This window comes from Lonchura striata, chromosome 2 (assembly GCF_050655825.1).
Source record: "Lonchura striata isolate lonStrDom1 chromosome 2, ASM5065582v1, whole genome shotgun sequence".
Classification (NCBI taxonomy): Eukaryota; Metazoa; Chordata; class Aves; order Passeriformes; family Estrildidae; genus Lonchura; species Lonchura striata.
Genome location: NC_140704.1, coordinates 143,128,586 through 143,140,811, shown reverse-complemented (window position 1 = coordinate 143,140,811; position 12,226 = coordinate 143,128,586). Strand labels below are relative to the sequence as shown.

General features: G+C 40.9%; 1 protein-coding gene across 1 annotated transcript in view; it reads left to right on the top strand.

Annotated features, from left to right (window-relative positions):
• The window catches only part of SAMD12 (sterile alpha motif domain containing 12), a 173,923-nt gene that overhangs the window by 76,260 nt on the left and 85,437 nt on the right, over window positions 1-12,226 (top strand). The window contains exon 4 of the mRNA XM_021546420.3: window positions 5,126-5,266. Within this exon, the coding sequence (XP_021402095.2) occupies window positions 5,126-5,266 (141 nt within the window). The remainder of the gene's footprint in view (window positions 1-5,125; window positions 5,267-12,226) is intronic.

Genomic DNA, 12,226 nt, shown 5'->3' with positions numbered 1-12,226 from the left:
TAGTAATTTTGGGAGCTGCCTAGGCTGGCAGCTGCCCTTATGCTAGGTAGATCAATAAGGTGTTTGCTTCTATGGTAAGTCTGATGAAAAATGAATCCATTTTTACTTTTAAAGCAAGTAAGTCTTCCCTGATTAGTGACATATTAGATATCTGAAGGGGGACAAAGAGGGTGGTAATGCAAGTTGCAGTTTACCAAGAGTCTGCATTAGTCTTAGGGCTAAAGTGATTAGTAAGATAAATCAGATCTAGCTGCCTTTGCAGGAAGAGCTGTAGATTTGCCGCAAGGCATTGATGACAAAGTGGCTGATGTGTCTGGTTGACTAGTGATGAGACAGGCATGAGAAGGAGAGACAGGCTCTTAAATTCTCATGGGAAAAGCAGAAAATGTAGGACTGTAGAAGATCTGGTAGATTATCCAGAAAAGCATCATGAAGTTATACCAAGTTTGCTCTGAAAATTGAATTGATTTCTGGTTTGCGCTGTTTCTTTTAAAGGGTATTTCTGAACTCAGCATCTTCAATTGTATTCATATCCATTTGTTTTATTTTCAGATTAGTTCCCTAATATATATAGTCAGGGGTTATATGTATTTTATATATATATATATATATATAGTATATATAATCAGTCTAATAGTTCTTCTCTTTTCCCAATATTCATCTCCCTCCACTGCCATCATGACGCTAGTCTCATTCTGTAGATGTCTTTTCTTTTTCTTGCCTCCTCTCATAATTTTGCCATTTCTCACTATGAAATTATAGTCTCTCTCTCTGCCCATTCTTGTTTGCATTCTTTCCTAAATATATGATGAGAGTTTTATACTTGTGTCTCACCAGCACCTGAACAATGATATTTATGCCTGTGTCTCTGTCATGGAAATTTCTTACATGATATGTTCAGGGCAGTCAAGAGCAGCCAACAATCAGCCTGTTTAAACAAGAGGAAAGCTGTGATCAGACTATTTCAAGTAAACACAAAAGCACCACATTTGAAAAACTAGAGAAACACACTATTATCTATTAATTAAGAATAAAATGGTAATTGCAGCATTTAAGTATAAACATAAATTAGGAGCTTAGTGAATCTCATCTTCCTATTTTTTCAGATTTTGCAGGTAAGTAAACTGAACATCTTGGCTAGATAATCAGGTATACCTTTCATATTGTACTTGGAAAGCAAGGTCATCTGTCTTGGCCATATTTCACACCATCATTTGTTCCCACTAGTGGTTTATCATTTTCACCAGCTTTAAATTACTCATAGTTTTCATCAGGGTTTTGTATCATATCAGCCTCTTACTAGCTATCTGTTCTTGTTTCCCTGTATTTCTTAAGTTCTTTCCACATGTTAAATAAGCCCTTTCTTACCTGTCCCTTCGACTGCACTGCCAGTGTTCTTCCAGGGCTTCTTGCAAGGTGTCCCTCTGTGTGTCTGTAAACTGGCAGCTGGGGGAAGAGCAGTAGGATATACCAGTGCAGGGCAGGCTGAGTATTTCTGATTAGGTACAGCAGTCTGTGCTGCCTTCCTTGCTCAAGGGCCAATGCCAGCCTCATTGGACCAGTGCTTATACTCATGCTAATATTCTGTGGCATGCAATGTTTCTCCCTCCGTTCAGATTTTCATCTAATCCCAGCTTGATTCAATGAGATCTGTAGCAGCTAAGTCATATTAGAAAGAATTAGGCCATCAATCTATTATAAAGCATTTTATATTTTGTGTTTGCCCTCTGGGTAGCTCAGAACATTCCACGGCTGATCTGCCCTGAGTATGGAGGGCTGGGGTTTAGGTGTTAAAAGATGTGTACAGATACTGAAGGAACTGTGAAGTTTTGTTTAAAAACATTTGGTTTCCAGCCTTGCAACTAGCTTGAAACAAGGCCTAGGTGTTTGTCAGTGGGACCTTTATGGTTCTCTTAGTTTCGGTGCTTTCGAAAAAAATGTCCTGTTGAGAAAAAATATACCTGCTGGGCAGGTAGCTCCTACATCTAGGAGGTAGTGTCTGTTCTGTAGTGTTGGGAGATTTTCCTGCAATGGTAGTTAAGTTCATTCTACTTGTGTCTGAGCAAAGATCAGTATATACTCTTGGAAAATGTATAGAATAGATCAGTGTATACTCTTAGAAATGTTCTGCTTTTGATAATGTATCTGCACTCTCTGAAAATTAAAAATCTACCCCCAGTTTTACTGTATAGCTGTCTCTCTGTTTGATCATGTTGCTAGATAAAATGGCCATCTTTTGTGTACTCTTATTAATTTCCTTTGTTAATCTTAGCTTTTTAAAAGAAAATAGGTATTTAGATCAAGATCCTTCATGCAGGTTATTTCACAGAACAGATGATGCTGGAAGACACCTCTGGCAATCATCTACTCAAAGCAGGGATGAGTGCAGCTCAGGACCTTGTCAAACAGGTTTTAAATGCTTCCAAAGACAGAGACTCCACAAGTTCTCTGGACAGTTGGTTTCAGTGTTCAATAACACAGAGTTCTTAGTACGAAGTGATTACTCTTTCAGATATGCATAATACAGGAAGACAGAGAAGCATCCAAAATCATTAGATGAATTGTCAGGATCTTGGCCTTAGTGACTAATTGGCTTTAGTGACTGGTCCAGGCACTAAAAATATCTTTTCAGAGGCATGATTTAGTATCAGAATGAAAATTATTCCATTTGTGGCTTGGATGTTGTTGTTCAAAGTGTTGAGAGGGAAGAAGGTATTGGGAGGGTTGAATTTTCACATTCAGGTCTCTTAGGATATTTTTGAAATGCCACATCTGGATGTTTTCTTTCTACCTCATCACTGCCCCAGCATGTCACTTTGGATTTGCTCAAGAAAGAGTTAATTTAAGGCAATTTGTGCAAGCTACTACAGACAGTATGAGCCAATAGCATCGTGCTTTGAGCCTAAGCCGCAGAAGAACTGACATACCAATAGTTGGAAAAAGACATCTCTGTTTTGTGCACATTCAACCTCCAAAGCCAATGACTGTGGTAGAAAAACCATTTGAATATGAACTAAAGAGTTGCCCAGAGGAAGGAAAGAGAAATTACTATATCTATGGCCAAAAAGAGGTGGAGGGCACTGGATGAGATGCATGGCCTCTGTCTGTTCTTTCATATTACTGTTGCTGACTCCCTGCCCTAGGATGACATATGTGTTGGCACTCTTTAAACTGGTGTCTTGTATTTTTATTTGCGTTCAGTTGCTAATTTGACATTACAGACCATACTCTTGAACTGTTGTACATCCTTTATAAATTGCTTTAAGATGTTTTAGTGAGATAAGACAATATAAAAATTGAAGTCATTATTGCTGCCTTTATCACCAGGAGAATTAGACAGCTGGCATTGATCTGTAAGAGATTTAATTTCCATAGTTTGTTATTACATTAACCCTTAGAATTCTTCTTGTTTGTGATTTCAAATAAAGGTTTCCTAGTCAAAAGGTCATCCTTTGTAGCGTGTAGTGTTTGAGAGACACAGAAGGGCAGAAAATCTATGGATGCTGTCATTTTTATCTGATCAATAACAACTTGCTTTATTAATAGTAATATCCCAGTATTTTACATTGTGTCATATCAAGATCCTATGGAACTGCTTGTGAGTAGCAGTCAAGGTCCTATGGAACTGCTTGAAATCTGGCAGTTTGTGAAAGGCATACTGCTAACTCCTTGGTTTAGGGCAGATATTCTGTGCCCCTTTAAATTTTTGGCATTTATCTTAAATTTTTAAATTAAAATAATTAGAAAAATTCTCTACTCCTTGCTATTTTGCAAGGAAAGATGTTGAATAAGGGCCTTATCTTTCTGTGTTGAGAAACACTTTCTAATGAGCTAAATTTTACCATTCATCCAAAAGCCACAGTAATGGTAGCACAGAGGCTGCTGTGCTGCAGAGGGAATAACTTGCTCTTTGCTATCTTCTTCTGGTTTCAGAATAAGGCCTGAGAAGTCAAAGAAGGGATTTTTCATAATGAAAAAACAGAGGAGGTAAAAAGTTGAACCTGTTTAAAAAAGTGAACCAAACATGTCATTTTCAAGGTAGTATCAATGTAGCTCCAGTTTGATTTGTTTTTATTGGCCAGGATACCTTTAGATAGGAAATGTATATAGGGAATCAAGAGTCAGTAGAGGGCTGCACAACAGTCCTCCCTGTACTACCTCACAGCAGTGGGCATGACCAAAGAATGTAAGTTTTCATTTTCTTCCTAGGGTAAAATTCTGCTTGATGCTTTGGTTCTCTGCTTGGTTCAAATACTTCCTTACTGTTGTCTCAGCCAGTGTACAGCCTTGCTTCTGTTATTTATAGCATAACCATGCCCAAAAGATGGAGTCAGAGTTCCACTAGCAAAATCAGGAGAATGTAGATTGTTTGATTTTTTTAACATCTACAGTCTGCCTGGGGCTGTGTTTTAGCATTAACCCAATACTAAAGATAAGTCACAAACTGGGAGTGAATGCCTGCAAAGACCATAGGCAGATGGTTTTTTATAGTCAGACAAAATATTCTTCAGGAATGGTTTAGATATAATTGATAGAGATCTCTGGTTTTTGGTTTTTTTTTTTTTTCCAATTTTGCTGTGATAGTTTGCTGTTAAGAGGGATTTGGAAGGCTGAACCATGAAGTACAAAGCCATCCTGGGAAATGGTGCTGCTAAACTATAGACATATCTGAATTGCAACAATATTCATCCTTCATATATCTTAAATTGATATAATTTGTAAAACCCACAGTCATAGGTTTTCACTCACTTCTTGACATGATGTTTGAAAATAGGTGAGAGTCTATTTAGGCACCTATGTCAGTTGTAGACTTATAGGGGTTGTCCTACCCATGGAAGACCAACTGGCCCTTAAGAGCAGTGATTGGTTGTCTAAAATGGCACAAGATACCTGTTTTACATGCCTGTATCTCACAAAGCACCAAAACAATACAGAAAAACAAGAGAAAAGGGAGGAGTAGCACGTAAGTTTCTAACAGTAAGGGAGTACCTAACAGATGGAACAATATAAGAATAAGGTATTTCAGGGCTGAGAATTTTTTCTGTAGTGAATTATCATGTCAGAGTGAGCCTATTGCACTAATGGAAATCCTTGGGTGATTTTTCTTCTTGGCTTTTTCTTCCAGGCCGTGCTTTGCTGAGACTTACTGACAAAAAGCTTGAACGAATGGGCATTGCCCAGGAAAGCCTGCGACAGCACATTCTGCAGCAAGTCCTTCAGCTGAAGGTGAGAGAAGAAGTCCGAAACCTCCAGCTGCTTACACAAGGTATGAAAAATATTTTTGACGTGGGCAGTTACTGAGATCAGATAGAAGAAGTTTGCCCGAGGGCATAAAAGGTGACTTGATGTTCCTCTACAAGAAATGATGCGTGAAAATGTCTCATAGATTCCACATGCTTTCCAAGGGGGGGATCAAAAGGTAAAACAATGCATAAATAAATAGAGATGTTCAGCTGCCTGTTTTGTGTGATGAATAGGCTCCAGCTACAATTTGATGGTGGTCCTTCTTAAGTGTCTGCTTACTAAGATGAAAATAATTATGTATAGAGGACCTACTGTCTTTAAAAGTATTGTCCATTTTGCATTAATTGTTTACTTTCAGATACACAGTGTTAGATAAAACAGTGTAGTTTTTGTCACCTGTTTTATGGTAAGAGCTGTCAGTGGAAAATTACCTGTTAGACTATTTTTTGCAGATGGCTGATTCCTTCTTCATGTTGCAATAATTTTATTGACTTGAATTGAGTTGCTTCTAATTTTTGCTGCTAAGAAAAAACAAAACTGGGCTTAATATTAAGTCTAGAATAGAAGACAGAGAAGAAGGAATAACAGAAAAGGTTATATATATTTTCCAAATCAGGTTTAGATGTTTTATGATGACTTTTGGAGTTAGCTTTCTAGTAATGGCTGTGGTAACATGGAAGAAAAGCAGTCATTGTGGCAATACTGTAAAGGAACTTTTAGACATCCTCTACTATATATCTGCAATACTTTCTCAATGTTAAATGTTGTTTGGTAGTCCAGTGGGATAGCATAAACCACGTACTTCTGTGGTGTTTTGGTTAGGTGCCCGTTGTATGTCACACTGTATGAGAAAAACTGAGTTCCTTCAGTACATGCAGTGTATTTTTAACAAAATGTCCTTCACACATTACATTCTGTTCCTAATTAAGCCTTGCTCACTGTGCTCACAGGGAAAACTTATTAGTTGAGTAAGCTGCATTTTATCTGAAAGAGCCGAAGTCTCAACTGAATTGTTTCTTCAAGCTTGGTGTCTGATTGTGATGCAGAGTTTTAGGGTTCCTTTGTTTTTCCATGGCCTGTTAATAGAAGCACACCTCATCTCGTGTCATGTCAAAGATGGGTGCACATGTTGAAGCATGAATGTTTTCCTCAGATGTTTAGAATTCTTCTTTTCCCCTTTATCCATTCATCAATTATTCCTACATCCTTTCCTTCAGTGTTGGCCAGGTTCTCTCTTCTACTGCATCTGGAATATTACTTAAGAGTCTGATGGACTGTGAAGGTCTGGTCATCCACCATCACTGTGATTGGCCTGCTTATGAAAGTTGGGATTTGACTGATATGGGACAATGAAGACTCATGAGCTATAAATTTGGATCAGTTGATCACTGCTGTCCAGATAGATTCCTGCATAGACTTGTATATGCCTTTGAGAACTATGTATTTCCTGTGCTGTGTATTGTTTCTCTCTGGTTCCCCTCTGGACACATAACTGGTGCATGACTTAGGCTCAGTCAGGCAGCAGGGACTCCCAATTCAAGGAATTCAGGCCAGAATCCTTTGATGCTGCAGTCTTTGCCTATGCAGTTGAGGATACAAGTTTGGACTTTGGTAAGAGAAGGAATAAACATGCTGGGCTGTGAAGGACAGATCAGCACTGAATGCATGGATGTGTGTTTAATGTAGTCTCTCTCTGGTTGTGTAGAGGGAATGTTCTTAGGTACTCTCATTCCATAAAGACAAAACATCGCGTGCTTTGCGAAAGGCAGCACAAGCTTGACAAAAAGCTGGAGGTCTGCAGCTCTGGCTGTCTTCCCCCACAATGGTGTTGGCCATTGTGCTGCACTTCAGAGCCACTCCAGTACAACCCTGGGGAAATGGCTCAGTCTGAGAACTTTTGTCAGAAGAATTTATTCCTTGCTTTGCTGGGGTCTGTTACAATATAACCATGTGGGCCAGTACCCACCGCTGGTGGTCGGGTGGGTTAGCTCAGAGAGACAAAACACGCTGCATTCAAAGCTATGGTTTTCAGGGCTGGGTGGCCACTGGTGTGACCACCAGCCACAAGAGCTTGTGGTTGCCCTGTGTTCCAGAGCTCAGCTGAGAATGGCTGTGTGAGGGAGCAAGAGCTCTCTGTCCTTGTGGGGAAGAAAACAGTGGCACTAATGCAAACTCATATCAGTAAAACAACACACAAATACCATTTTAATAAACCTATCTCTGAATGGACCTGGTGGATTGTAAAACTTCTTGTCTGAAAGCCAATAATCTTCATGTCCTATTGGTCAATCAAGAATAATATGAAAGCAGGCATCTCCCAGGTGAATAATAACAGTGCTTAAGCAGACTCTTAAAAAGCTAGGGGAACCAAAACTCTGTTTACTTTCATCTTCTTAAATAGATCTGAAGTTATGGGCAGAACAACAGTTTATAAGAATATCCCCCTGTGCAGTAAAGCTGTGTAAATTGTATGATTCCAGGGTGGGGGAACAGTGAGTGACAGGATGACAGCAGTGCTCTTGTCCCTTATCACATCATTTACACCAAGCTGGAGTGTGTGTCCACTGAAAGTGCTTGATGGTAAAGATATTATTTCTCGACCACAGTACAACTTGTAAAGCTCTTGGTATGTCAGTTGTTCTCCAAAAGTGGTTCTGTCCATTTTCCCAGTTTCTCCAAACTGTGTCCACTCATATTCTTATTATGATTTATATATTCCTGATCCAGGTTGTTACTGGAATAGCTTTCTGTAACTGTTTTGTTTTGTTTTGTTTTGTAGAATTTTTAGAGAACATTTTTTCTCTGTAAAGGTATTTTTGCCTTTTGGAAATTGCACTCACAAAGTCAAGATCACACTGTATCTATTGCTATGTTGTGCCTTGCTGTCCTCCAAAAAGAGGAGGGGGAAAAGCCCTCTGTCTCTCAGTGCACAGCTCAGGAGACTGTTAGGTGAAAGAAGCTGTTAAAACCCATTTCTGAATTAATGTAGCACACAAGCTGGGTTACAAGCAATGGGGTCCTAATTCAGAACCCATTGATGTCAGCAAAAGGACTTCCACTGACTTTAGTACATACCCCAGTTGAAGCTGGATCGAACACAGAAAGTTTTAAAAAAGCATTATATAATAGTTACCAGATATTTTAAGTGGCTTTGTGTTCTGTTGTCTGCAGAGAAAGCTAACCTCATTTTTAAAACTCAATAGCATTCTTTTCTACTCCTGCTTCAGAAAGTGACTTAAAACCATTTCATTCTTCTTCATTCAAGACACACCATCCAGTCTCTTAAAGTCAGAATAGTATGTGATTGTGTAATTGAAGTCTTGCCTTGAGTTTTAGGAAGACTTTTCTTTGGAGCAAAAACTGCCTGATTGCCTGATTGAGGCTATTATTGGTAGAAACACTATTCCAGCCTCCACTAGGATAGAAGGAGCACAGGCCCAGCTACTGATCTGTGCTTTTTTCCCAGACTTAGTGATGTTGAGGAACTAATTTGACAAAATATCTTCCAATGTCTACTGGGGAGAACTGCACACTGTTGGAAACACCATTATTATACTGTTATCACTGTAAGCCTGAGTTGAAAGATCATTTTTTAATAAAAAGCCTTACATAACTACACAGAGAAGAAAGAAGTTATTCTAAGATTTTTCAATGTGAGTCCTGCTTTGGCTAGCATAGAAGAGGCTGTCCTCAAAGTGGTACAACAGTGCTGTGTATGTTTCTGTGCAAAGTATCCACAGACAGCAATCTGCTCATATGACTGCACTTGAGTAGCATTTTTGGATTTGGATTAAATGATATTATGGTATTTAGGATAATGCTGGTCCCCCTTCTAAGTTCCTCTCTGAGTTTCATACAGGGCATAAGTGCTGCTTGAATATACTGCCAGGACAGTATTTCTCCTCCTAGCAAAACATGTTAAGATAAAGCTTTGTGCTTTGTTGAAAATTATCTCAGTAGTTGATACCTGTTGAAATTATTTCTTCACTAAGTTTTCTGCTCATCCTGTGCTGACACTCAGTTACTGAAATACATATGTGCCCAATGGGAGCCACATATGTTCTGGTTCCCTCCCTCCCTCCCTTCCTCTTATTTCCAGCATAGTCCTTTTCAAAACCTGTTAAGGAACTCTAGCACTGTTTTCTTCCAGGAGGGAAATTGGAGGGCCTTCAGAGTTGCATCTCATCTGCATCTAAATTCAGGAGTGATGCATCCTAACAATAAAGAAATCAGGCAAAAAATGTCATAAGGCCCACATGGATAAATGAGGAGCTCCTGGGCAAACTCAAACACAAAAAGGAAGCCTTACAGAGACTAGAAGCAAGAACAGGTAGCCTGGGAGAAAAACAGAAAGTGAGAAGCAGGAATCAGGTTAGGAAAGCTAAATCTCTGATAAGATTAAAGCTGGCAGAAATGTCAGCAGCAATAGGAAAATCTTCTATAGGTGTACCATTAATAAAAGGAAGACTAGGGTGAATGTGAGTCTTCTCTGGGAGAAAATGGGAGATATGGTTACCCAGGAAATGGAGAAAGCTGACGTACTCAACAAATTTTTTGCCTCAGTTTTCACTGGCAAGTTCTCCAGCCACAGAAGGCAAAGGCAGGGGCTGGGAGAATGAAGAACCAGTTGTAGATCAGGATCAAGTCCACCTAAGTAATCCTGAAGGTGTATCCACAGGTCCCGAGGGACAGATGAAGTGGCTATGCCACTATCCATCTTATTTGAGAAGTTTTTGCATTCCAATCAAGTTCCAGTGATGGGAACCCAAATTTTTTAAAACGGAATAAAGGAAGACTGGGGAAACTACTGGGTGGTCAGTCTCACCTCTGTGCCCAGCAAGATCATGGAACAGATGTTGAGGAAACTTTTCTGTCTGACCATTCTCGGGCAGTCACACTCTTGCTACCAGAGATCTCAGTGCTGAAGCAAAACCCCTCCACAGTGGGCAGCTCCAGGCTGATGTGTGCACAGCTTGACTCCCTACGCACACATGACTCTCACAGGCAAACAAGGTTTCCTTACCAGCTCAGCCCAGGGTTTCCCATAGCAGAGTCTCAGACCTCTGAAATCTTTAAATAGCTTTATCACGGTACAGCAACAAAATAACAACTCAAGCTGTTGCTTCAGAACAAAGGAAACCCTGGGCTTCTGTATCCTTATGGTCTAAGCAGAGGAAAGTGTGGGCTCTTCCTGCTGAGTCACTGGCTCCTCCTGTGTCTCTGAGTCACCTGGCTGGTGCCACAGGTCCCTGGGCCCTTTGCTGTGCAAAGGGTCAGTGCCAGATCTCAGCCTCTTGCCTCGGCCTCCTGCCACCCAGAGCTCAATCTGTAGCTCTCACTGCAGCTGCTCACCGAGCTACCTGTGCTGAATGTAGTCCTGAACACAGATCCTTCTGGAAATTATGCTAAGGCACATAGGAAGTAAGAAGGTGATTTGTGTCAGCCAACACAGCATTGCTAAGGGCAAATTGTGCATGACAAATTTGATGGCCTTCTACGATGGGCTGATGGGTAAGGAAAGAGCAACTGGTGTATTTAACTGGACTTGTGCAAAGCTTTGAGACTGTCCCACATGACATCCTTTTCTTTAAATTGGAGAGACATGGTTTGGATGGATGGATGGACATGGTCTTGATGGATTACTCAGTGGATAAGGAATTGGCTGGATGGTCACACTGAAAGAGATGTGATCAATGGTTCAATGTCCCAAGTGGAGACCAGTGGTGAGTGTCATTTACATTGGGACTGGCACTGTTTGACACCTTTGTCAGTGGCATTGACAGTGGGATCCAGTGCACCCTCAGCAAGTTTGCCATTGACACCAAGTTCTGTGGTGCTGTTGACACCCTGAAGGGAGGGGATGTCATCTAAAGAGACCTGGTCAGGGTGGAAAGGTGGGGCCATGCAATCCTCAGGATATTCAGTGAGGCCAAATGCAAGGTCCTGCACCTGGGTTGGGACAATCCAAAGCATAAATGCAGATTGGGTGGAGCATGGATTGAAAGCCTGGGGAGAAGGGCTTGGAGTGTTGGTTAATGAGATGCCCAATGTGAAGTGGCAATGTGCACTTGTGGCTCAGAGAGCCAAACATGTCCTGGGCTGCATCAAAAGCAGTGTGACCAGCAAGGAAGGTGATTCTGTCCTCTGCTTTGCTCTTATGAGAGCACCTGGAGTGCTGCATCCAGCTCTGGGGCCCTGAAGAAGAAGGACATGGACCTGTTGGAGTGAGTACAGATGAGGACCATGATGATGGTCAGACGATGGAGTACCTCTTCTATTGAGACAGGCTGTGAGAGTTGGGATTGCTCAGTCTGGAAAGGCTCTGGAGAGACAAGACCTTACAGCAGCCTTCTGTGGTACCTAAAGGTGACCTACAAGGAGCTGGAGAGGGACTTTTCAGGAGCTGGAGAGGGACTTTTCAAGGGCAAGGATAGGACGAGGAGTAGTGGCTTCAAACTGAAAGATGGTAGGTTTAGATAGGATATAAGGAAGAAATTCTTTGGAGGTGGAGGTGATGAGGCATTGGAACAGGTTGCCCTGAGAAGCTGTGGCTGTGCATCCCTGGAAGTGTTCAATGCCAGATTGGAACCTGGTCTAGTACAAGTTGTCCCTGCCTCTGTCAGGGGTATTGGAACTGGATGATCTTTAAGGTTCCGTCCAATCTAAAATATTCTATGATTCTGTAACTGAGCAAATAACAAGTGAGAGCCTTGTGTTCTAGTGTTGGATCATTGACTGGGTTTTAGATGATCTTTGTAACAGAAACATTGCCTTCAGGATATATGTGGTGAGTAAGTCAGGACCAGGAAGCCCTCCTTAACAGAAGTGTTTTACTAGGATTTTGGCAGCATTATCAGCCTGTTAGTACTAAAGGCAGGCTTAATGAAAATTTGGCATGGAACCCTCCCAGTCTATCAGAAACATGATGCCACTTCCTGTTCGCCCTATCTGCTTTGTCCATATGGATATCAAAGCTGGGAAG